At 39.5% G+C, this 26,827-nt stretch overlaps 1 protein-coding gene across 2 annotated transcripts in view; it reads left to right on the plus strand.

Moving 5' to 3' along the window:
- The window catches only part of LOC108709348 (small G protein signaling modulator 2), a 169,976-nt gene that overhangs the window by 29,367 nt on the left and 113,782 nt on the right, over window positions 1-26,827 (plus strand). For both annotated transcript variants that reach the window (XM_018249111.2, XM_018249110.2), the window contains exon 2: window positions 25,734-25,809. In XM_018249111.2, coding sequence (XP_018104600.1) covers window positions 25,734-25,809 — 76 coding nt within the window. The remainder of the gene's footprint in view (window positions 1-25,733; window positions 25,810-26,827) is intronic.

Consider the following 26,827-nt stretch of genomic DNA (forward strand, 5'->3'; position numbering starts at 1 on the left):
TGGTACTTGTTCTGGGGGTTTGTTAGCATTTGAAAATAAATTATTGTTAGGGGCCCCTGAGGTATTTGATCATGTGCTGGGGGTGCTGTGTTATCCAAGGGGAAGAGGAAGCATATGGATATAAGGGTATATCTTAATATGACAACTTTTTTCACATATGAGTGATAAGCAATATCCCTGCAGTGAGCACCAACTATTTGGTTTTTTGGTGTGCTACCACAATAAATGTGGACATGATCTTGTGGTAACATGGGTGTGGTTTTAAAGTGGGTGTGGTTTAAAACAGGGCGTGGTCAACACTGGCTTCCATTATCGGCCCTCCGCTATGTAGGCTGGAAAAATTTTGGCCCTCTGTTCCACAGAAGTTGGACAGCACTGATCTAGAGGAAACAAATAATGCAATAAGGAAATTCAAATGAAAAGGTGAAATCATAATAGATGTAATTTATTGAGCTGTTTATCTCAGAGGTTTGTACAGTTCATACTTATTTCACTTGGAATAACATATAAACATATTTTAATACTCATGCAAGGTAGATTTGAATAAATAATCAGAGTGATGGATTTTCCAGAGACTACTGTGTGGGAGCACAAACTGGTTTTAAATGCAGATGACACAGACAATTGCTTATTAGCATTATGAAACTGCAGTAAGTCCCCAGGCAGAAATGAGCAAGACCTCTGATGGAATAAAAAAAGATGGATTCTGTGGCTTACTTTCCTTCTGAATTGTAAAACAGATTAATAAAAGAATGACAAATCAAACTTACTAGGAAAGCCCTGAATGATTAAAGTTAGAAAATAGGTCCCCTGGAGGGGATATAGTCATAACACAACCAAATATCCGTATATGGTAAGCACCAAAATATGACTTTTTTTCTAATGAACAATAGAAATGTACTCATTTTTATTTGGTTTGTGAAACTCAATGGGCCTGATCCACAGAGAAGAAACATAATTGCTCCATTTGAGGACCGTAATTAAATTGAAATGGATGATTAATACCTGATAATTTCCCTTTAAGAAAAAGATATCACTAGATTGTTCTCTTGAGCTATAATCACTGCAGCTTGGTGACTGGTGAAACAATGTATATTGGACTCTGCATTTTATTATCCTGAGGGTTGTGCCATGTCATGTGATTGCCTGGCATGTCATTTCTTATGATCACTTCTATTTGTGCATAATGGGAATTGACTCAGTGCTGCATTTAGCTTGCTGTTTGAAAACCAGCCAGCAGTGTTAAATAACTGCAAAACAACCAACAATCTCTTTGTTAACAAAAATAAATAATCCATGAAAATTACTCGTTTCTTGTGAAAACAACATATATGACCTGTTACATTAACTAAACATTGATGGACATCCTTTGAGTGACTATTGTGATTAATTCTACTGTTGCCTGTATCTGTACTGACATTTTCTTTGAAGCCATCATTGCTATGAAGAACATTGTTATTTATTGTTGAGACATACACGCCCAGGTAGTCTTGCTGATGATATAATGCTAGCAACAGAGAGAGAGAGAGAGAGAGAGAGGTTCATTTTAAAGTAAAGTCCTGGACAAGTTCAGTTTCTGAAAACCAGACCTGACTTATGACACACACCTAGACCTACACGCAACAGGAACCATCATGTGTGGATCATCCTGACATCTTTCGCACCATGGTCGTTTATTCGGTGGGACAGGTTAGAAAGTTTCTGTCTGATAACAATAATATCCTTGTTACTAAGTGGTAAGTAGTCTTTGGATTTCTATGGTTTGTTAAATGTTTGATAAAGAATATGGCGCCTTGGACTTTATATTATTCTGAGCAACAAAATAGCGTATAGGACAAGAACTAAATAGATTTAAGCCTGTGGTTGCTGGGTATTGTAATATGCAATACAAGATATTTATAATATACACACAGCACTTTGCCACAGAACTTTTATATCATCCACTCCTGTATGTTTTTATTGCTGTTATTAAGTGTTTTTGAAAGACAAATCACATCCATTGCCCTCTATGTCTCTCAGGGATTTTGCTGGCTTTCTGGCTGAGGGCTTATCTAGCTTTAAGGTAATTTCAGAGGATAAGTTGTGATGATGTCCGCTTATAATGACTACTGTGTTAATGAGCAGAGGTGCCTGCTGCAAATTAGACATGACATTTTTTTATAGCCACAAACCAAAAATTCTTTATACATCAACTCCCAAATATTTCAGGTACACAACTCATCCTCCCCACATACATACAGTATTTTCTCTCTCTCTGTCTCCCAGACAATCTTTGTTGAACAATAATACTTTAACACAATACTCTCTCTGCATCAAAATTCTCTTATAAATGTTTCATATTTTATTTGCCTCTGGTATTCTGAATCTTTGGGGGGTAATTTATCAAAAATTGACGTTTAAAATTGTGGGGCAGTTGTTATCAGGCTTAGTGAGTTCAAGTGTTCAACCTTGTGTCAGGGCCCCACTTAGTTGATAAGATCACCCATTCATCAGATGTTCCAATAATATCTACAGTGTTTTGCCCAGAATTATTTACAGTCACATAGGAAGAAAAAGTGAGGTGAAAAATGTGTATAATTCACTATGTGCCTAATTGTGCAAATATAGTACATGTGGAATATGCAAAAGCACATAGTCCTACCAGCTTCTTTGTTCTAATAAGGAGGACCAAGTTAGGGGAGGCTTTGAGGAGCACTGTATTAATCAGATAGGTTGGATCAGAGCCAGATGAGTTACAAAAAATGCTGGTGGAGCACCTATCTTAAAGGGATGAACACTGATTTATAACAGCAAATATGAGTTCAACCACACCCTAGCCGAATGGACCTTTAATCTTGGGTTTCAGGTGTATTATGAAGAGCAAATAAGCATTCTCCCCAAATCTTATTCTTACTGACCTTCAGGCCAAGCCTCCTGTCACTGCTCCAGGACCCACTGGTGGGGGCAGCCACTTGGGGAACCACTGCTGTGGAGTTATGTGCCGTGTTTTTCATTGATACATGTTCAGTTTTCATCATCTAATTAATGACAGGTTAATCGGTATCTCCCATCTCAACCAGACTTCAGTCATCAGTTACCTGGTGGTATATAGTTGTTTTTGGGTAGGACTCCACGGGCGATTTCTGCGCGATCCGATGCGATGTGCAAAAACGCAGGCGTCACGTTGGATGCGATGTAAATAAGGGAAGATATGGAAATGTCGGATTAAGTTGCATCGTTGATCCGACGCAACACGACTGTCGGATGCAGACGCGGCATCTGCATCCGACAGTCACGTCGGATCTACGCTGCGACACCATCCGACAATGCTACTACTTACCTTATTTCCGTTGCATCTGATGTGACGCCTGCGTTTTTGCGCAGTGCACCGGATCGTGCCGAATTCATGGAGTACTACCCTTTCTTCTGCAGGATTCTGTTTCATTGCCTCAGTGACATTAGAGCCTTTTATAAAACAAACTGAGTAGAAGCAAGAGCTGTGTTTCATAATTTATGAATTAAGACATCCTAAAATTATTTAAATGTAATTTTACAGTATGTTTATGTCCTTGCCTTTCAGCTGCTCTGTACATTGCACATCGGAATATACACAGTTTACAATGTTTCCTTATTTAAAGTATTTTACTATTTTATATACTGTACTGCTGAAATATTTATGGTAGCTACATAAGCCTCATCAACACTTTTTGTTGGAGCAATTCATTGTTCCCATTAAAGTCACAGCATAATTTCACTAGCAATTTTGCTGCTTTTAGTAGCTAATAAAAAGAATATTTTATCAATGAGTTTTATGAAATGAGTACTTGCCATTAGATTAAGGCTGACTTGGGGATAGAAGTGGGTTCTTCTATACAGCTCATCTTTGTGGAAAAAACAGACCCATGCAGCTGTGCTCACTAATAAATGCCTAGGATATGGCTTTCAGGACCAAAGACAGCTGTGAGAAAACCTAAGACTCCGAAGAAGATGCTCCTTGTGATTAGCATTGGTGCATTTGGCAGTTCTTGCCAGAATGACTGTTGTTATTATTATTTATTATCCTCTGGAACAATTTAGGATCTTGTGTACTCTGGTCATCAAAATGTTGAAATGTATTTTAAAAAATCAACAACTACAGTATATTTACATTTCTGGTGATGTGTTCACAATTATCAATTTGGGCTTAAGGGGGTAGATTGCCTTTAAATTAACGTTTAGCGTTATGTAGAGATTGATATTATGAGAAAATTTCAGACTAGTCTGCAGTTTATTTTTTGTTATTCCTCTTATTTAGCTTTTTATTCTGCAGCTTTTCAGGCTGAAATGTAAGCAGCTACCTGGTTACTAGGAAACAGTTTACCCTAGCAATCAGGCAATGGTTTGAATAAGAGAATTGAGTGTGAATATGAGAAGGCTTGACTAGAAAGATTAGTTATAAAAGGTAACAATAAAATGCAATTGTAATTTTAGTATAATTGTAGATATAGCTTTTTGTCTTATCTCCATATGAAAGCATGTCAGATGCAGAATTAGAAAACTAGAAGAGCAACAAGTGTTAAATTGAATATTTAAATACTTTTTTTGAAGTTAACGCAGAGGTGAACTACCTGTTTAATACAGCCTTTGGGAGCAGCAAAGAATATCTAAGAATCAGAATATAACCAATAAGCCTGTCCGGTCCAGTGAAACCTCTTTTTTTCCCTTGCTGCTCTTCATTGCTTGATCTATTGGGACATATGAATAGGTCCATGTCACTGTTTTATAGTTGACATTAGCCAGTTGACATTAGCCAGCACCTCCATATTGGCGCATTGCTTTCTAGAGTTCCCAGATGAATTTCCATATACTCTTTGTATTTTCTCATAACCAACAACTGAGGGTGAGCATTTAATTTAAGATATTGTACCAAATTAACTTATACAGACAAATACAAGAGGTCCTCTGCACTCAACCCATTATCAATATATTTAAGACATTGAGACATTTTGTGCATTAAGCTACCAAAATATGCCCTCCCCTTTAAACAAAACAGGTATTGTTTGTCCATATATTGCAATATTATTCAGGACAATGCAGTTATTAACCTACCTATGCATAATATGGTAATAAATTAATATACTCCTAGCTAAATTAGTTTTCATTTATGAAAACATTTATAACTGTTATTGATAGTTAAAGTGGTGGTTCATATTTAAGTTAACTTTTAGTATGTTATAGAATGCCTAATTCTAAACAACTTTTCAATTGAGTTTCATTATTATTATTTTTTATTTTTATAGTTTTTGAATCATTTGCCTTTTTCTTATGACACTATCCATGTTTCAAATGGGGGTCACTGACCCCATTCAGAGAACGAATGCTCTGTAAGGCTACAAATGTATTGTTATTTCTACTTTTTTTTGCTTAGCTTTCCATTCAGGCCTCTCCTGTTCATAATCCAGTCTCTTATTCAAATCAATGCATGGTTGCTATTATAATTAGGACACTAGCAACCAGATTGTTGAAACTGCAAACTGCGGAGCTGCTGAATTAAAGGCTAAATAGCTCAAAAACTGTAAATAATAAAAAATGGAAAGAAATTGCAAATTGTCTCAGAATATCACTACATCATACTAAAAGTTAATTAAAAGGTGAACAAGTCCTTTTATACTACTCTGCTCGACTCATCATATGTGCCAGTCAGTTATCAGGAACACACTTTCTCAATCCTAAACTCTCCCACCAACATGGTATCAGCCAATGAAAACTCCTATTGCCTGTATGTTCTCAGCTCCAAATCCTCCTTAGTCCCTTCCGATATCGCTGTTTGAGTAAAAGATGATAAAGGCTTGCCTTGTCGTGGGAAGTCTAAAAAATGCTCAAATTTACAAACAATTGCTTGGAATTAGCTGAAGAAGTTAGGGTGGGGTAACTAACCCCTCTTGCCCCCTTCTGTGGACACCCATGTTCATAACCTGACTGTCCAACCAGCAAGCTGAACCATAAGTATAAATATAGCCTTTTCCATCTTATTTAAAAATAGCTCGAAGACTTGTTAAGTCAAGAAAACATTTTATCACTTATTTGTTGTGTGGATCTAAGTGTCAAAGCATACAGAAAAATGTGACATTATTAGAATTTGCTCAAGCATACTAATATGTGAACATGACAAGCGACGCAGTGATATATAACCAATGGGAAAAGAATGCAGACAAATAGCAGTGTTCTTAGACTAGAGCCAGGCATAGAGAGAAGTCCTTGTGGGTACATACTATTGGCATACATAGTATTGCTGTTTACTTCCTTATGAATTATTTGTTCTCAGCTAACGAAACAGTAAGATTAGCATCTTAAATCATGTTGTAAAACATTACATATTGGTATAAGAACTTTTTTATTCTCTCCAGAGTACAACCAACTGGAGGCAGAGACACTGAAGATCTATGACAGTGCCCAACAGATTTATCAGAGTAGAAAAATTATTCATAGCTGCTCCTGTTCATTTTAGATGAGGGCTGCTGAGGGAAAGGCCATGCGCTTCCTTTAGAACTATTTCCATGCTATCATTAGCTGTGTGATAATATTCCAAAGCGGCTTAGATGTTAGAGCAAGCTGAATTTTGGCACAGTTGTCACATTACTTATTAAAGTACTACTGAATCAGAAATGGCATGAAGTGATATGTGCTCAGAGCCAGAAAAGAAGCAAATATAAAAAAAGTTCTGGCATTCAAAATCTGTTCATGTTAAGTTGCTCATCTTCTGCTGTACCTTCTGCAGTTGGTAGAACATTACCACTCCAAATAGTTTTTTCCTTGGAATGTCTACAGATTTGTTGCTTTAATAGAACCCTGTCATTTTTGTAATTACATTTTTTTGCACAGCACGCTTTTTTGGTGAAAATATGGAGAATTATATGGAATTCTTGAAACAATTTTACATAATAATGGTTTATGTAAGCTAGGGATGCACCGGATCCACTATTTTAGATTCGGCCGAACCCCCGAATCCTTTGCAAAAGATTCAGCAGAATACCAAACTGAATTGGAATTCTAATTTGCATATGCAAATTAGGGGTGGGAAGGGGAAACATTTTTTACTTCCTTGTTTTGTGACAAAAAGTCACGCAATTTCCCTCCCCACCCCTAATTTGCATATGCAAATTAAGATTCGGCAGAAGGATTTTGCCGAATCTGAATCCTGCTGATAAAGGCCGAATCCTGACTTGATTCGGTGGATCCGTAATGCAAATAGTTTTAGGCAAAAAAAAAATCTCATAGGAAAAGTAAAAAATGCTTTTGTAAACTGCATAAATGTGAATGCACCGAGTGCCCTATTTTGGCATTTGACTCAATCCTGAATCTTTCATGAAGATGAATCCCAGAGCTGCCCCCACAGTGCTCCCGTGATTTAAATTGTGATCGATGTCGCTTCACGCAGCCGGCGCTAGGACCATGTAGTGCCGGCAGCGGCAGGTGGGGCGTGCGCAACAGAAGAAGTCGGCGCTTGGACAATGCGGCCTTGGGGCGCCGCGATTTGAAATCCGGCCCTGCGGCTGGGCGGCATGCCGCCCCTACATTTTTGCCGCCCTAGGCCCGGGCCTATGTGGCCTCGCCACAAATCCGGGCCTGGGAATAGCAAAGTTAGGCACCTACAAGTGACTATTTTTACTTACCCGACACCCCGGGCCAGTGCTTTGATCAGCACAAAACCGCTCTGCCCAAGGGTTTTTCTAGCGAACACCACAGAGAGATCCTCTTCCTGCTTCATTGGTTTTCAAATTTCCCGGGGCAGACGCAAGCCCAGTAGAGCAAAATAACTGCTTTTTGGTTAAAGTCCAGATTTCTGCTCTACTGCGCATGCGTAACTGCGAGAATGCCCGAAGAGGCAGGAAGAGAATCTTTCCATGGTGGTCACTGGAAGATCCCTGGGCCGTTGTGGTTTTCTGCTGATAGGAGCGCTGGCCAGGGGGGTCAGGTAAGGAAAAGTAGTCACTTGGGGATGCCTAACTTTTGGCACCACCAAGTGTAAAATAATGTTCCTTCTCCTTTAACGATTCAGATTTGGTTGAACCAGGCACTTGGCTTTTGATTGAATTCGAATCCAACTAGTAAAGGCAGAATTTTGGCCAAATCTCAAACTGAATCCTGGATTTGTTGCAGAAAAGATTTTGTCTTAAAACTCATAAACTGATAAATATTCACACCTTCAAAAAAATGCAATTTTAACTTCATTTTTATTAAAACAACTGTAGGGTTGTAGTACACCATCTAGTGCTACTCTCACTATAGGGGACCTAAGATATTATCTGACCGATCAGTTTAAGCCTAGACACAGGGAATGAGTAATATTCCTTAATTAATGGAACAGGTTTTGAACATGATTTTCCTGCTTTTAGAAGCGTCCATTAAAAGCATGAAAGCCATTAACGTACAAGGATTGTGCATTTTTAATGGGATGTCAATAGTATTCCCAGTGGTGCTATATGCACATGAGGATGCAGTTATTGCTGTGACTGTTCATGAGTCACAAGTTTCTTGTCATTGATGTTCCTTTTTTTACACTAGCAGGCTAGCAGACCTCTGGTTGTTCCAGCACTGATCATTATGTAGCAAGATTGCAGGTTACTATTGAATCTGTCAGTAAGTAATATTGAGACGTCATTGTTTGTTAAATTACACTGTATTCAGTCGAGATTTCTAGTGTGAAGGAACTGTAAGGATGGTGGTAGACTGAAGATGTCATCGCATGGATATTTATGGAGCACTGGGGAAGATGAGAGAGTGAAGAAACCCGTCCTTGTTTGCCTCAGTGGCGTAACGAGAATTTGTTGGGGCCCCCTACAGAGGAACTTTCCGAGGGCCCCCGATGAAGAATGTGGGCGTGGGACCTGATTGGGTACAATTGGTCCAGCATCAGCTGTGCAGAGCTGTCAATTTCAGTTTCAGCTACTGACTACTTGCCACACATAAGCACATAGCTCAGATGACGTCACTGTCTTTGTGCATGCACACATCCAATTTTGCCTGCAGAAAACTTGGGGAATTCCTATTAGACTGGAGTAAACTGGGCAAAATCAGGTAACCCCTGGGGAAATGGGGGGGATGACATGTATGGTTGTGCTAGTATAGTCACTATAAATATGGCCAATAAGCACTCCATTAATCTCAGCTATGCCAATAAAATCACTGAAAAATGGCGAATAAACACTGTTAACTCCACACATACCAGTAAGATGCCTGAAAATGGCCAATAAACACTCTGTTAATTCCACATATGCCAGTAAGATCACTGAAAATGGCCAATGAGAACTTCATTAAATCCTGAGATGACCGTAAAATCAGTGAATAGATTAAAAGAATTACCTTACACTTGCAGAATACCAGTATTGAATTTTCATTGTGCTCCCACAGCTGGTTAGCGCTCTCTCTCTCTATCTCTGCCTGCTCCCTAGGTTGGTAAAAAAAATCCAATATGGATGTGTGTTCCACAGCAGAACACACGGCCCTTCACCACCAGCGGGAGCACCGGCAGCAGCCAGGAGGCAAAGTGTGAGAAATTAAAATTTCGAATTCGAATTTTCAATTCAACCTTTGATAAATCTGCCCCTTAATGTTAAAATGATTCTCTAGTAGAAATAAGGTATGAAGATCCAAATTACGGAAAGGTCTATTATCTGAAACCCCCAGGTCCCAAGCATTTTGGATAACAGATTCTACACCTGTATACTGAGTCCTGCAGAAGAGCTCCCAGATCAGCCACATGTGCTCTGTAACTTTTTTTTTTTTTTTGAAGCCACGTTTGTTATTGTTTGGCTTTACCACAGCATTTCTATCATACTTTTTGTTTGCTGGGTTGGCTGGTAAACTAATATATTTTTTTATTTCACAAGCTCCTGATTGCCTGTTTGCTGGATTGATTGTCTGCCTTTTTATTGCATCAAACCTCTAAATTCTGTTATGTGGTACCATTCATAAATATTTGTATGGGTGACTGTGCTCTCTACCTGCTGTCTCTATAAACTGCTTCCTTCCCTGTCCTTGCAAATGGCATATACACACACAGCTGTGCTGCTCTGGTCTAAGTGTGCCCAGCTTGTGCCATGTGTTTGCCAGGTTCATGTTAAATGCAGATGACCAGCTTTTGTTTAGTGGAGCAAGTCCATTTTCCCAAAACTAACACAAGTTGTATTTGTATACATTAAAAATACCCAGCCTGACATCTTCCAGCAATTGTTAAAATGCACTTCTCATCATTACAAACAGCTGAAGGTATATGAATAGTGATGGGTGAATCTCACCCGTTTTGCTTCGCTGAAAATTTGCGAAATGGCAAAAAATTTGCGAAATGCATTGTTAATGGGCGATAATTTTTTTTATGCACAAATTTTCACCCATTGGAGTCTGTGGGTGTCTTTATCATGGCGAAAACCTGGCTAAAAATTACTTTATATGTGAATTACTGTATATTCAATGCCCATGTTTTATTTATGCCAATTTTCAGAGACAGGGCCACTACTGCAGATGTGCATTGCATAACAGGTCAAGTGTTTGGGGAAGTGGTTTGGCATTTTCTATTTGAATGAACATATTTATGTTAAATAAAGCACCCTTCTACTACAGGGCCCACTGTCCATGGGGATCAAGTAGTTAATAACCTGGGCCCTCCCAGAAAGGAAGAGGGACTGAATAGTATCTAGTAGTACCTGTGGCAGAGATCCAGAGGTAAAGTGTGCCATAGGTTTAAATGGGGTTAATTGGCACAATCATAGCTCCACGCACTCAGTTCCAAACATGAGGTGGAATTGACACTTCAGCTCCGAATCCAACTATATGGAATTGTGTCATAAGAAGCAAGTACCTTAAATGAATGACAGGGCATGGCTGTCCATCTATTTTGCGATAGACACCAGAAAAAATGCCACAGCAGGTTTACGAAATGCTAACACTTCTGACACCCCCCTCCCACTCGACAGATCCCACACAGTGCTGATGCTACAGAAGGGCTATCCCACTTGGGGGTGGGAGACAGAAGGGGTATGTAACTGTGATCTTGACATATGCCTCTTCTGCCTACCCCTAGTTCCGACACTGATGTAAGTTGTTCAACAGGGTTTAGTTAGAATGATAAATATAAATGTGTTATTACTTTTTACAAACAACTTTTAAAATGCTGAACATTTTTAATAAATGTAAATTGAAAAGTTGCTCAGATACCATATACCCGCGGGACCTGTGGGCCAACCTCACTGCACCATTTGCGGATTGTGGGTACTGCCTGCTCTTTCTGCATTGGACCTTACACTAACAGCTTCCGATTTAATATAGGCGCTCCTGCTCTGCTCCATCTTTTTTGTGACATAATCGCGGGCCAAGGCATTGTGGAACGGATCTATAAATGGAGGGGGAAGCCGGGTGTGGGTGGGTCAGCCAGGTGCAGGTACAGGTTGAGTGCAGGCCCAGTTCAGGGGCGGGTCGAGTTTTTCTCAACCTGCACATCACTACTGTGGATGTAGCTTAATGTCATTAATCCGCCACTTCGTTTATTGGCACTGTTCACAAAGGTATTCGCATTAATACATACTCCTAAGCAACTTGCAGTGGGCACCGATATGATTGTTCCGCCTTCTATGACAAATTGCCCACCATTTTAAGCAAGGACACAAGAGAACCCTGAAACTAATGGTGGCCTTGAGCTGGTTTTACTTCCAGGGCTTTCTTAGCAGTTTGTGTCCATGGTGACAACTAACATGCAGCACGTGAATACCATTATTGTTGCTGTGTGTCAAAAGTAACACCTACACAAATGCTCTTTAAAAAGTGCATTTCAGCTTGTGTGTTATTAGCAATTAAGATGCTGATTTGCATCCATATTGGCTGGAGAGAAAATTCTGCACTATGGATACAAAATGAGCCAATTTGCATTCACATTCGTAAAGATGGTGTGTACAAAGTGCCAAAAAACAGTTTTTTCCTCCTGATAATGGATATGGAACAATTTGAAGCAAACCCACTACACTTAAGCTGGCCACAGACGCAAAGATCCGATCATACGAATCAATGTACGATCAGACTTTCCCATCTCCCGACCTGCCACTAACCAGATCAAAGTCTTACCATTCCGACCAAATAAAGTAGTTAAAGAACAGATCAGCCGATGTTCTGCCCCTGACAGCAATCGTATGATAGACAAAGCTAGTGACAGTCTCCCACTGAAAATTGTACGATCGGCAATACACGCAGAGATATTACCTGCAGCCGACAGAAATTTTCTAACCTGTCCGATCGACCAAACGAACAATCTCTACTGGACGAAAAATGTCGGGACTCTCCACACACGTACGATGAGATATGTGCGTCTATGGCCAGCTTTAGATTGTCTTCTTGCTACATTCTTATTTCCTGAGCTTCTCTTTAGCACTGATTCACACGGATCTTTGAAAATGAATTTCTACCAGAGGAGAAACGGGTCTTTTTTGAGTCGGAACAAAGGAGACTGTGCACAATTTGAAGCAAGTTGCACTTACCTGCCTCAAAATATATAATTTTTAATTAATCAGTCAAAACATTCAAAATGAGCATGTCAAGTAAGATTCCACAAAAACTGTCTTTTCACCTGAAAACTTGAAAGCCCTGTACTTCTGGGACATTATGTATTTATAGTAAGTTAGAAAATATAATGTACTGATTGCTTTGCACTGATACAACTGCTTTGTTTGCTTCAAAAACTCTACTGTACATAAATAAGCTGCTGTGTAGCCATGAGGGGCAGCCATTAAAAAATGAAAAAGGAAAAAAGGCACATGAAACACAGCAGATAACAGATATGCTCTGTAGTATACAATGGCATTCTTGAGAACGTATCTATTATCTACTGTGTGTCCTGTGCTTGAATGGCTGCCCCCATGGCTACAAAGGCAGCTTGTTTATATAAACTATAGTGTGTTTTTGAAGCAAACATGCCAATTTTACCATTGCAGGGCTGGGCACCAGTACATTATATTGTCATTCCTTTGAAACACTTTATTTTTTTGGTGTTACTGTTAGGGGCACATTTGCTAAGCTCGAGAGAAGGATTCGAATGAAAAAAACTTCGAATTTCGAAGTATTTTTTTGGGTACTTCGACCAATGAATAGGCTTCTACGACTCGAACGATTCGAACTAAAAATCGTTAGACTATTCAATCATTTGATAGTCGAAGTACTGTCTCTTTAAAAAAACTTCGACTACATACTTCGGCAGTTTAAACCTACCGAGGTACAATGTTAGCCTATAGGGACCTTCCCCAGCACTTTCCTAACCTTTTTTTGATCGAAAAAAAATCCTTCCATCGAAGGATTTGCGTTAAATCCTTCGAATTTGATATTCGAATTAGAAGGATTTAAATTTGAGGGTCGAATTCGAGGGTTAATTAACCCTCGATATTCGACCCTTGATAAATGTGCCCCTTAATGTCACAGTGGGTACTATGTATTTTAGCTGGCTGAAAAGCACCCATCATAGTCTCTTGTCGATCCCATTCATTTGAACGCAGAACGATGGGCAGCACAGACGTAAGTGATCTTCAATGGGTCTTCATGACTACCCCTTTAAAAGTCAAATGTCCTGCTCTGATAATTAAATAAGTTGCATAATTACTACAAACTTAATTTGGGTCCCTGAGAAAACTGTTAATAGCCCCAGGCTTATAATGAAATTTTACACCTTTAGAAAAACATATATTATTTCTATGCTGTGAACTAAATCAGCTTTTTTGACACATTTTTTGTTTAAACTAGATGTTTTACAATGTCCCTGGTTTGGAGGCTAATTTAAAGAGCATTCTTTTTTTTCACACATTTTCTAAATATAGTTGAAGGTCACATAATGTTCTGGTGAGATGAAGTCCCGATCTGTGCATTCATGGTCTCTGCCTCCAAATGTAATATGAAATTCTTTTCTCCTGCTAACAATATAGTTCAGGGAACATGAATTCCACAAGGTTCTATGGAAACAACAAATGTGATACGACATGCTGTAAATGTATTGAGTGAAATCTTCTGAAAAGACGACCTTATGAACTGAAGCTTCTGTTTCCTTTGCTTATACAGGTTCATAAATGTGAAATCCCGGGAAATATGGGATATTAAGATGTCTTATAATACTGAGAAACTTGCAATATTAAATGATTTGGGAAACTAATCGGTAATTAGTTTCCATCAACATGTTTTGTTTCATTAGCCTGATTGTGTAAGTAACATGATTCTTCCTCATTTGTAGTTTAAAAGTACCAAGGTCTTCAGTGTGTGAATGTATTTTTCCAGCATTTGGTTGATAATGCTTCAGTCATAGTAAATTGAACCTCCTTGCCCAGATCTGGTCAGGCTCTTCTGTTTAACGTATGGCAATTTCATTGGATTATTTTACAATGATATGAGATCAAAGACTGTTCAAACTAAAAACTTTATCTGCCAGTTCCCTTTCTTAAATGGGCCAGAAACTTGCAGATATAATAGTACGAAACAAAGTTTTGTACAACTTTCAGACAGTGTGTGGTCTAAGAATAATTGTACCATGGTGAACGCCCGGTTAGAACATTTCTGTCAGTTAACGATAATATCTTTGCACGTATCTGGCAATATCAGTGCGAGACCGGCACTGCTATTTCCAGGACGTTAGTTTGTATGATTGTTGTTTGTCAATTAATGTCTAGAACATTGTTGGATAGGATTTATTTTTCTGAATTTAATCCTACAGTTAAAATCTGAATGCTAGTTTTAGTTGGTTTCATTGGATTAAAATGTACAATTGATATCCTAACGTTTGTCTTACAACGACTGAAATCTGAACATGTATGGCCAGCTTTAGTGGCAGAGATGTCAACCTAAGGTGGCCATACACGGAGAGATCTGCTCGTTTAGCGATGTCTCCAAGCAAGCTGATCTCTCCCCGATATGCCCACCTTGAGGTAGGCAATATCAGGCTGGTCCGATCGTGGGCCCTAGGGCCCAACGATCGGATCCTAACGAATAGTAATGGGCGGTCGGATCGCCCAATTTGTCCCATCCGATCGAGATCTGGCTGACTTTGAAGCCTGTCGGGGGGCCCCATACACGGGCCAATGAGCTGCCGACACGGTCTGTCAGCAGCTTTTATCGGCCCGTGTATGGCCACCTCTAGATACCCTCCCATCTGAGTGCCTTTTTGTCATACCTCTCTGTCCCAGCCTTGCCTTCAGCCAACCCAACATCATGTTCCAACTGCTTCTGAGGATTCAAGTGACACTTTCATGCATTACAGTGGTAACGGTAAGTGGAAATCCTGGCGAAAATACTTACAAAAGCAGAATGGGCTATTAATATGTTTAAATAAGGGGGTTTAATCTTGGTGACTACCAAAAAATGAGGTATCAGCAGAGTAGAAATATATAGAACAAGCTATCTGGTCATTCCTGTTAATGGTCAAATCACAGTATCTGACTATATATCCCGCAGGTCAGTTGGATAACTGTAAGGTTGACTATTTAATGGCCACCTTAGAGGGGAACTATAGCGAAAATGAAAATTTAATATAAGCTTCAGCATACTGAAATAATAGGTTTTCTGAATAAAATCTATTTAAATCCAAAATATCTTATATGGAGGCCCCTTTTGCCTAGAAGATGTATTAGAGCTCACTATTAAACTCACCAGAAATCAAGTCTCTCTACATGCAGAATTTGTGCAAAAATCAGTCATTTTGTTAGATTTTGTTTGTACTGGAATCAGTTATTTGAGTGAGCTCTTATACAGCTGCTAGGAAAGGAAGCCCCCCTATAAGATATATTGGATCTAACTGTCAATGAATATCTGACACCCAACTGCTGCAAGAAGACAGAATGAAGAGAAACAGATGCTGAGAGAGGGATAGTGAACATAAACGTGATTATTTTAGAAACAATTGAGAATATTTAATTGATTGTGTTTAGAAAGTTTCTTATTTCAGTATGACGAAGCTTGAATTAAATTTTCATTTTTGCGATAGTTCCCCTCTGGTGAATGTTGTGATGTTAGAGCCTGTGCCAGTTGAGCTGTGACTGGTGTCTTACAGGAATTTCTACAGGAGATGTAGGGAAACCTTGTGAGACACAAAAAGTAAGCAAGTAAGTGGTAACAGGTGTATAATTATATGGAAAGAATATCTTACTATTTCCTTTCATCGCATACAAAAGAACATATGATTAAAAAAAAGATTAGTGTGTGTCTATAAGCTGAGAGATGATTGACCACATTAAATGCCGCAGCCTACCATTGTATCATTGATCTTCTACTGTGTTCTAAATCTGCCTCCTGCAAACATCTCATCTAGAAAATGTAAACAAACACCTCATTGAATAGAAAAAATTCTGTAGCATTTATAAAAGAGATCAAGACTAATGTAAATTGGTAGGATGCAAGTAATATTTTCTGATAATTAGATTTTATCTTTTATTTATTTATCTGCAGTGCCTTAATCTTTGAACGCAATTGCATATGATTTCCTGCCAGGGGATTATAAGCACTAATGGCAATAATGTCATTCAATAGAAAGCTGAGTGAGGCATTACCATTTCTATTATTTGAGTGTAGATTTTCAGTAGAAAAACGTACCTTTAATTTTTTAGGTTAAAAAAAATACCAAACATGCCATAAATGTTTTGCCCAAATAACAATGAATTGTCTTATGCATATTACACTTGGCATCTTTCTTATGGATTTAGAATTGAGAATGTGTTTGGCTTATCTTGCTTAGTAGAACAGTGTCAGACCTCTGCCTGAAAGGTGATTTCTCTAATGGTAGCTTGTAAAGTCAAGAAATGTTGTCTTGCAGAGAGCAGTGTTTCTCTTTAGCCTTTAATAAGGGTTCCTCTTTAAAGAACTCCTGCTTCCAGTATGTGGATGGGGAGCAGTGGGAGAGACGTATCATGAACAGGGCAGGGCCCTCTTTATCTTATCTCTTGTATTTTTTGTATGTTCAGTTTATACAACCATTTATTTTATATGTAGGCACTATATAAATGTATAATAATAATAATAATAACACCAACAATAATAATAATAATGTATTTATTACTTGTGCTGGGTATCTGCATTCACACTTCTTCATTAATTAGATAGAGACAAAAACTTAAGGATCATGGGAAATTCCTTCATCTGTCCAGCAAATTCCTATTCAAAGTGTTTCTCTATGTTTCTCACTTAGGATAATCACTGAACTGATACGATATGATAATGGAGCTGTCATACTAGGATCATAGAGATCACAAGAACTCTCACAATATGTTTCCCCGCTTCCCTGTCACAGTAGTTCTAACTGGAAATGGGTGCAGAAGGGGCACAGTATTCAGTAAACATAATGAGACATGTACTAACTTGTACAAACATGTACAAACAATAATTTGGTCCCATCCTCAAGGCCTTTGCCCAAGTCCTGTTCCTATTTGCCTATTTGGATACATATCTTAAGGAATATGGAAACCAAAGTGGACATTTTTGTGTTCTTTCTTCTTTTTTTTTTTAACATAAAACAGATGAGTTCTTTGTTATCTGAGTCACGAAAAGTAATTTCTGATCTGTGATTCATTCTGTTGAGCTCCAGATATCACGAATACCTATGTATGTTAATTTCATTACTGCCCATCCTGACGTCTGTCCTTAGGCCTGTTGTCAAGCTGCCCATTCTTTCTTCGTGATGGTTATTGGTTGACTCCTCCTGCCCCTGTCTAAACACATTTCCTTAGGACTCAGTGAGGAGGTTAATGTGGCTGTGTGCGTTTTTTAGGCACAGAGCTAACGTTCACCTGGGAAGACTTATGCTAATAGGCTCTTTAACAGAAAGAGGATTATTGACCCCAGGAAGTATAATTAATGACTTATTCTGAGAAAGAAAATTTCGGATAGTAATACTTATATTAGTTATTAGCTAAATATTTCAGTGTTAACATAGAGATGATATAGTTACTGCTGGAACCAAGTAGCTTTTTCCTTTATGCATGTAATATATCTTATTTCTACTTCAGATTTCCAACCTATGGCCACGCCTAGCCACAGACTACCCTTTAAAGTACACAGCTATCTACACCTTTATTCAACATGAGCAAAACAAATATACAGTTACACATACCATATCATATATGCTTCATTTATAAACAACCAAACTACAAAACGCAACACAATACAATACTAAAATACATACATGGTCGTGTATGTATATTGTATAGTATTCTTTAAAGGACATCTGTCAAAGGTGTGGATCAATAGTGCTGACACTCTAGGCTGCCCACACTGAGGGGGAGCACCCAGTGTGGGCTGCCATCTTTCATAGTGCACATGCACATAATGAGCAAGTTGCAGCACCAACATGGCAATTTGGGCCACATGGATCCTGGGAGCTCCCTGGGCAATTTTAAAAAAAAACAAACTATTGACTATTGTATCTCCCCAACTGGAATGCGGGCTAATAACAAGGTTAAAAAAAATGGTGACTGGTGCTCTTTAAAGGGGATCTAAAGTCTAAAATAGAATCATGCTAGAAATGCTGTATTTCGTATACTAATCATAAACATGAACTTACTGCAACAGAAACCTAATTAAGCCTAATTAAACAAATAATTTATCTTTTCAAAGTTGGCCGCAGGGGGCTGTCATCTTGCTTCAGTTGGGAGGTTAAGCTTAGGGATCATCATAAATTATCAAAACAGCACAAGTCAAATAATATCTGCCATAGAAGCCGATGCAGCAAGACTCTATGCAGTCGCCAGCTGCTTTACAGGGAAACAAACAAAGTTGCTCGAGGTCAGTGAAGTAGTGATGTCCGGGCCGGCCTGATACCTGCGGGACCCTCTTCCTCCACCTTCAAAGGCCGACTTCCGACTTTATAGCCACGCGCCTGCTCGCCCCGTCCCTTTTATGACATCATCGGCAGGGCGGCACGGGTCTATAAAAGGAACCTGGAAATGGATGAGTGTGGGCGTGGGTGGAGGGAGGGCAGGTCAGGTTTTACCCGACCCGCACATCATAACAGGGAAGTAAGGTGGGGGCTCCCCGCTGCAGTTTGAAAGTATGACCATTTTCCTGCAGAGCAGTTAGGGATTGTCTGAATTTTCCTATCTGCAGCTGTCAGAGCAATTAAATGAAGGGGGAATTTTACTGGATACAGTCAGGTTTATTAAAAAAAAAACATTTTTTAATAAAAGTATATTGGAGATGCATTTCTTTTTCATTAAAGAAAGTAAAAATTGGATTTTATTTTTTTGCCTTTACATCCCCTAAGTATGATTATGTAAAACAGGAATTGATGTTGATAAGGTTGACAGCAGCCCCACTCTAAAGATGCCATATACAGGCTGAAAAAAGCTGACAATTCATCCCCTCCTGATGGAGTAGGCAGCATATCACCTGGAAACCCTTGGGAGGTCATGTCTGATCGATATCGATGGGCCACAGATTGCCATAGATTCCCATTAGCATTGATCCAAGGTCCAGCTGTACTACCCCTACTCATATTCTCACTCTTCTCAAATGTTGCCACTCTTTCAAGCTCTGTCACCTGACTGGACAAAGTTTGTTTTCATGATGGCATCCTATTCATGTTGCCTTCTATAATATTATGTAAGTCAGTATACAGTATATAATAGTTATTTTTCTCCATCTCATCTCATGTGCTTTAAGCAGGATCTTGAAGAGCCAGATTGCAAAGATAGCCAATGGTTATAGCATCACATACAGGCAATTCCAGCTGTAGATGCTATATAGGTATTCCCTATAAACCCTTGCATTCTGGTAAAAACTGCACTCTGTACATCTGTCCAGCTTCAGAAGCCAAGCAGTGGCCATTCTTTATACTTTGCACACTGAGTACTGCAAAATAAATTACCCCTGCTGGGAGGCTTTGCAGTAGAATAAAGCCTGCTTTATTCTACTGCAAAAAGCACATAACAGTTGCAGATTCCATGATCTAATTAGTAGAATATCTTTCCACCCACAAAAAACATAAAAAAACCACCATTGAGCCTTCCCCAGCAGACATACAGAAAAAATGGACCCACATCAGTAATTAAAGAATAGCATCAGGTTGGCATTTGTGACGCAACTACACCTCATCTTGCTATAATTGCATTAGCTCTTTCTATTGATGGCACCAATGATAGGAAATCAGGCGGATTTCAGTGTGAGGAAATACCTTATTTTACAGACTACCAGTCAATAATATCCTATCAACAGAAACTGTGTACTAATTATATCAAAAGGCAAAGGAGAAAATAATTACAACCCTTTTATCAGTGTCGTTTTCCAGCAACTGGCTGTTAGAACCCTGGCAATATTCTGAATTGCCTGAGTACTTTAAACATATTAAAACGCTATGCAAACATTAGTACTAACCAACAGGTTCTGCCCAGTGGTGTGATTAATGGGATGTGTGAGAAACCTGAAGCCACAAAAGCAGATTAACCGATTAGGAAAACAATAATGTTCCATGTATGTAAGTTGTGGCCCCAGGAATGGGACTCTACCCACCTACTGTCTCCGTATGAAAAGATTGGTGGGGAAAATACTGTCTTTATAAAAAGTACTTTATGTGGCTAGAGGTTTGGCAGGTTAAGTCCATAAAAGCTGAGACCCTTTGTTGGCTATGAAAGAGAGAACGGTGAATGATAGTAAGGTTATCACGAGTATCTGAGCTCTAGCTGAAGACAATGAACCAGCTTTTAAGGGAAGATTTTCTTTTTCATTCTCCACTTCTGACAACTTCTCCTCTTTCAAAATGTAGCTGGTCTTCACAATTTAGGGACCTCTCTAACAAGCCATAGTAAATGGCATACTTTGTCTGGCACCTTCTCCTTTTCAGGGAGAAGGGAGTGACAAGACCTGCTGTCCTGCTCTTGAGTAGGAACGGTTCTTGGGCAACGGTCATTCATAACACTTTCCTATTGTTTCCACAGTAACCATTCATAGAACAAATCATAGGTTAAAAAGTGGTAAATACCCTAGTGCAGTAACCCATGGCAACTAATCACTTTTTTCCTTCATTATTCTTACTGCAGCTGGCTCAGTATTGCTAATCAGTGGTTGGTAAATGACACTAGGGCTAATTTGTGAATGCAAGCTAATGAGCTGTGAAAATATGCCCACAATTGAGAACATTTCAATGCCATTCTCAAAGGTACTTTGCCTACATATACACTGGTTTTGATTGTTCCTTGCTCCCAAATGGGAGTTCCTTCTGCAAGGTGCCGAATACAGGGAACTTGGAAGCAGGTAGGTCCTGGAATTACCATCAGAGAAGCAGAGAAACCAACCTGGTTAGGGTGAGACAGGCTAAAAGGAGCCTTAAAGCCCTTCACAATGCAAGACATGCAGTGTAAAGCCTTCTTAAAAATAGAAGGTATTTACATGCCTCATTCTACAAATATAGCACTGCCAGGATCAAAACAGGCTGTCTGCAAGTTTGGGTATATGTGGCTTGCACCTTGCACAATTACCATGACAATTACACAATCTGCACCTCTCCTTCTCATTGAGGGTACCAAACCGTTGCAAGCACATGCATGCAATGGACACCAATTTGTTGTCTGCTCTTTTCCTATGTACTGTAAGTGGTTGTCTCTATGGGGCAAATTCACTAACCTGCTGATTTGGGCTTGCACAGGCTTCGCAACACTTCGCCAGACTAAGTTTAGCCAGGGCGCCTCTAATTCACTAAAATCCGAAGTTGCGCTTATGGAGGCGAACGGTAGCGAAGTTGCGCTAGCATCAATTTGTCAAGCAAAGCGAAGTTACGCTAGTGATGCTTAATTTGCATACGGCGCCAAAAGTACAATGGACGTATATGTAGCAGAAAATACATTACACTACACAAGCCTGGGAAAGCTTCATAAAATAAAATAGACTTGTTATTTTTCCCTATACATGTGCCCACTGTATAGTTTAGGTGCCATTTGTTAGGGGAAATGTAGGGGGGAAGGAGGGTACCCCAAAAAAATGGACGATCTTTTTCAGCCTATCACCCTTAAAAAAGGAAAAGATGCCATGTTTTCTGGGACTTGTAAACTTTTTTTGAAGCAATCCCTATCTACTCTATTGCACTTCGCCTGGTCTGAGGTAGCGAAGGCAAGTCTGGCGCAAGAGGTAACGTTCAGTAAAATGTGCAAGTTAGTGAATTAGCTTAGTTACGTCCCTTCGCCATAGCGCAACTTTGCATGGCGTAAGGATGTGAAGTAGCGCTAGAGTAGGTCAACTTCGCTGGCACATTTGCGCTAGCATTAGGCGCTTAACGCTTTAGTGAATTTGCCCCTATGAGTGAAGGAGGAAACTGAATTGTTAAAGGGGTGGTTCACCTTTAAGTAAACTTTTAGTATGAAATAGAAGGCCCATATCTTACCAACTTTTCAATTATTCAATAAATTATTAATTATTCTGATTATTTCAATTTTTTTTTTATAGTTTTTGCCTTTTTCTGCCTCTTTCCTGCTTTCAAATGGGGTCACTGACCACCATTTCAAGCCAAAACTATTGCTCTGTGGGCATGGACGTCCGCAGAAAATTTTGCTGGGTAGGGGGGCAAGTAGATAAGGTATTAATTAAAGTATTGCCCTTGTAATGAGCCCCTGGGAGGGAAAGGGAGAAGCAGGATCTCAGATGAGCCCGGGAGCCCCCTAAGTAGGCGCAGTCGAGGGGCCTCAGGCAGCAGCACCAGATAGGTTTCCAGGGCCATCAAAAAGCATCTCATGATACCTTTAAGAGCAGAATTTCCGGTTTTTAAATCAGAAATTCAGCTTTACTAGTGCGAGAGAGCGCAATTGCGCTCTCCGCACTAGTGTTCCTGCCTCTCCTCCCGACAGGTAAGCCTGCGAGGGGGAGCAGCGTTGCAGGAATTCCCGATGTCGTGCAGAAGAGTTGGGCCGGAGGGGATGACGGCTCAGCACCATGTTGCACTGTGGGGGCCCCACACTGGCAAACTTGTGAAACAGGTGGCTGCCTGCTGCTGCCCCGCTTCCTGCTCACGGCGATGATGCTGTGGCTGCTGGATTTCCAGTGCATCATAAGGAGGGTCCTGCTGTCCGCCAGGGAGGAGAGCACCGCCAAGCACGAAAACCCCCCTGTGCGTCTCTCATGCAACTGAGGTGCAGGATGCAGGGGGGCGAGAGCCCCCACTTGCCCCTATATGTGGACACCCATGTCTGTGGGGCTATAATTTTATTGTTTTCATGACTTACCTTTATATGCAGGCCCTCTCCTTTTCATATTCCCATCCCTTGTTTAAACCACTGCCTGGTTGCTAGGATAAATAAGACCATTATGAACAAAGCTAAATAACTGAAAAACCATAAAAATAAAAAATGAAGACCAACTGAAAATTGTCCCAGAATAGCAATGTCAGCATCATAGTTAACATTAATTTAAAGGTGAACTATCCCTTTAATGGTTGTGTAGTTCATCTGCTCAAAAACCTTTTAATATCATTGTGATACCAAATGATTACAGTGTATTGGAATAGGATTTGGACACAACCTGAAACCTCCTTTCGGAAAGCAAGCATTGGTTTTGATCCAAATCCAAACAGTAGTAATGACTCTAACAATGAGAAGTATGTAGGTATTGGGGTTTCCCTCTATGAAAAGCTGCATTTCTGTGACCATAAGGACATAGCTAGGAAGCGAGGAGCATCTGGGATACTTTGGCTGTGGCCGCTAATGGATCGATAGCAAAGCAGGTCCCTGAATGCACTGACATCACACAGTCTTCCCTGTTTACTAAGAAGCAGCTGCTCTGACATTTACCAGAGACACATGTTTGTAAAGAGAAAATCTGTCGTGGGGGCAGGGAAAATCTCTCCCAACTGATGGTCACGATCCGTGTAGAGAAAAGAAACTCCTGATTCTGTCACTGACCTTTTTATTCTGCTGTACATATGCTAAAGGTTGGAAGAAGGTGATTATGCCCAAAGTGTTTCACCGAATATGTGAAAACATACACTGTGTAACATCTGCAGAGAGGGAGTATTACATTTATTCATAGCAAAAACAAAGCAAGTTATAGCAATAGGGTACATACAGGTAAGAGAAAGGCTGGGGAAACCCAGATGTACAATAAAGGATGTTGAGTTATAAGGAAAGTGCATCATGTACGTACCTGCCTGCCTTACACTAATATCAGCATTATTTCTTCTATTGCTGTGTCTGTGTTTTTAGTATACTTTGTTTAGGAGTCCATGTATAGGTTCAGCACATATATGGAGCTGAAATTCATTTTGCTACATGATCCCATAGATGATAAATCTCCAAACATCTTCCTCTCTTTAGCCATATTGTTATTATTGCCACATTCCTTTTGTGGCTTGTGGTTTTAGGGGGAAAATAAGGATTTTTTTCCACAGGAGAAATATCCCTTCTGAGATCTGCATCCCCCCTCTAAAGGAGTAGTATTTAGTGCCTGTGTATAGAGCATACCCAGGGGCAGATTTTACACATTTCTCAATTTAAAAAAAAAAACCTCAAACGTTTGTGTATGAAAAAATCCAAATGTAAAAAAACTCGATGGAATACAACTAGAATTTTTCGTGCTTATAGGCTTTAAAAACTCGAATTTGTGAGTTTACAAACTCGAAAACTCGAATTTGCCTAGGGCAACTCCCATTGAATTTTTTACATTCGAGTCTTTTTTTTGCTGAATAAATAACAGACATTCCAGTTTTTGAAAATATCATTCATCATAGCAAGCTTTCAGTACACGCACTGGAGCTCATTTATCAACACTGGGCAAATTTGCCCATGGGCATTTACCTATAGCAACCAATCAGTGATTAGCTTTTTGAAACAAGCTGCAAGTAGAACAATGAATGCAGCAATCTGATTGGTTGCCATGGGTTACTGTCCATGGGCAAATTTGCCCAGTGTTGATAAATGAGCCCACTGTATGTATTTTATCCCGGCGTGTCCTATAAGCTTACAAACTGTTTATTGTCATGCCAGTGAAGTAGTGTATGCAGATTTACAATAGCAAAATAAAATAAAAATACATTTGTTTTTCTTTCAGCACCTGTATTAGATGGACAGAAGAACATTTAAATAGTGAATCAGGGATTATATATTAAGGAACAAGAGTAGCAAAGCTGGATAGATGTAGTGGTGCTATTAATTGTCTGTTAGAGAAATCTGCTATCTGAAATTTTGAGTTTTTCCTTCTTTGTCTTATAAATACTGTTGGTTTGTAAATTGATTAATTCTGTAGTTGCTAGGATACATAATTGGTTAATGAGAGTGGTTACATGCCTGACAAAGGATGTAGTTAAGCTAAGAAATCAATGTATAATTTCCTTTAAAGGCACTTGGTATATTCCTGTTAAATGGTTGGCAAATATATCCCATTTTTACTACCCAAACAAGTATTATGATCTTTAAGGAGAACTGAACCCTGAAAACATGAATTTTTGTCAATTCATGTACTACGAATAGAAACATGACATAGCCAATTGCATTTTAGTACTTCCTTGGTATTTGGTGCTGATCCTCTTCTCCATAATCAATACAATACAAATTATTTAAAAAAGAGTGATTTGCAGGACCTAGTTCTGCAGTAAACTTCGCTTCCATTACTGCAATCTACCAATCCAGTGACAGCAAGACAATAGGAGCCATATACTGTACAATGTATATTTTTCATTGCTAAGGCTTCTTATATGGACATGTGCATAACCCTTGTTTTTTCACATTTTTATTATAGTTTTAGATTGCTGATGAATAAAGTTTGGTACTCCAGCTTAATTGACATGTTTCTTTCAGGTGAAGCAGATAATGGAGGAAGCGGTTACCAGGAAGTTTGTGCATGAAGACAGCAGCCATATCATTGCTCTCTGCGGTAAGTGGGCTTAAACTATGTTCATGAACTATATTGACTGCTTGGTGCATCGGTGCTCGCAAATTGTTTTACTTTTAACCTGAGGGATCATTTACCAATATCGGACAAAAGAAGTGCTAAAAGGAGCAAAGTTGTGCCTGTAGCAATATACAGGGTCGGACTGGAACATTAGGAGCCTACCTAGATTGCAAAATGAAGGGCCCTCCTGCAGTGGCGTAACTAGAAATTACTGGGCCCCACAGCAAATTATTTTTCAGACCCCAAAATGTCTAGAGATTGACCTGTTTTGCTAATATTTATTGAAATTGTATATACATTAGGGCCTTGTGGGGCATTTATACTTCCTGGGGCCACTTGCAGCCACAGGGTCTGCGACCTCCAAACTTGCGACATGCGTGAAAGACACTGCGCTGCTCGCATGCCCAAAGGACGTGCCACAACAGCTGTTCAGCCGATTGGGGAGCAGGTCTGGCCCGGCGGGGGCACATGTGGGCTGGGGCCCACTGGGTTTTTTCCTGGTGTCCCGTCGGCCCAGTCCGACCCTGGCAATATATAAAGCTCTTGCACTTGGTTCTGCCACAGAGCTGCTGTATCCTATGCACATCCATGATACAAATCAGCTCTCTGTGCTAGGGTCCAGTTGAGTTTAACCTAAAGATGAGCTCTTGCTTCTGCTGCTTGTAACATATATTGGTACTTGATTGAGACTCCTGCATTGCAGTATTCTGTTTGATACAAAGTCTGTATCATACTGAAATGGAAATTTAGGACATTTTTGACCACTGCCCCTGATTCACACAGACTTTTCCCGACCGCAACCATTTAAAACCATAAATCACTTCCCTTTTATTCTTAATCCCATATTAATATCAGTGTAGATTACATCCATATTATAAGGATGTTTTAATTCACTTTTATAAGCAGTGCAAGATTTAAATTCCAACACTATGATAGGATTCTAAATGTTAATATTGTGTACAAAAAATATATTTCTTTATATTTGTTTATATAACCTAAC

Source organism: Xenopus laevis, chromosome 2S, assembly GCF_017654675.1.
Source record: "Xenopus laevis strain J_2021 chromosome 2S, Xenopus_laevis_v10.1, whole genome shotgun sequence".
NCBI classification, from domain to species: Eukaryota; Metazoa; Chordata; class Amphibia; order Anura; family Pipidae; genus Xenopus; species Xenopus laevis.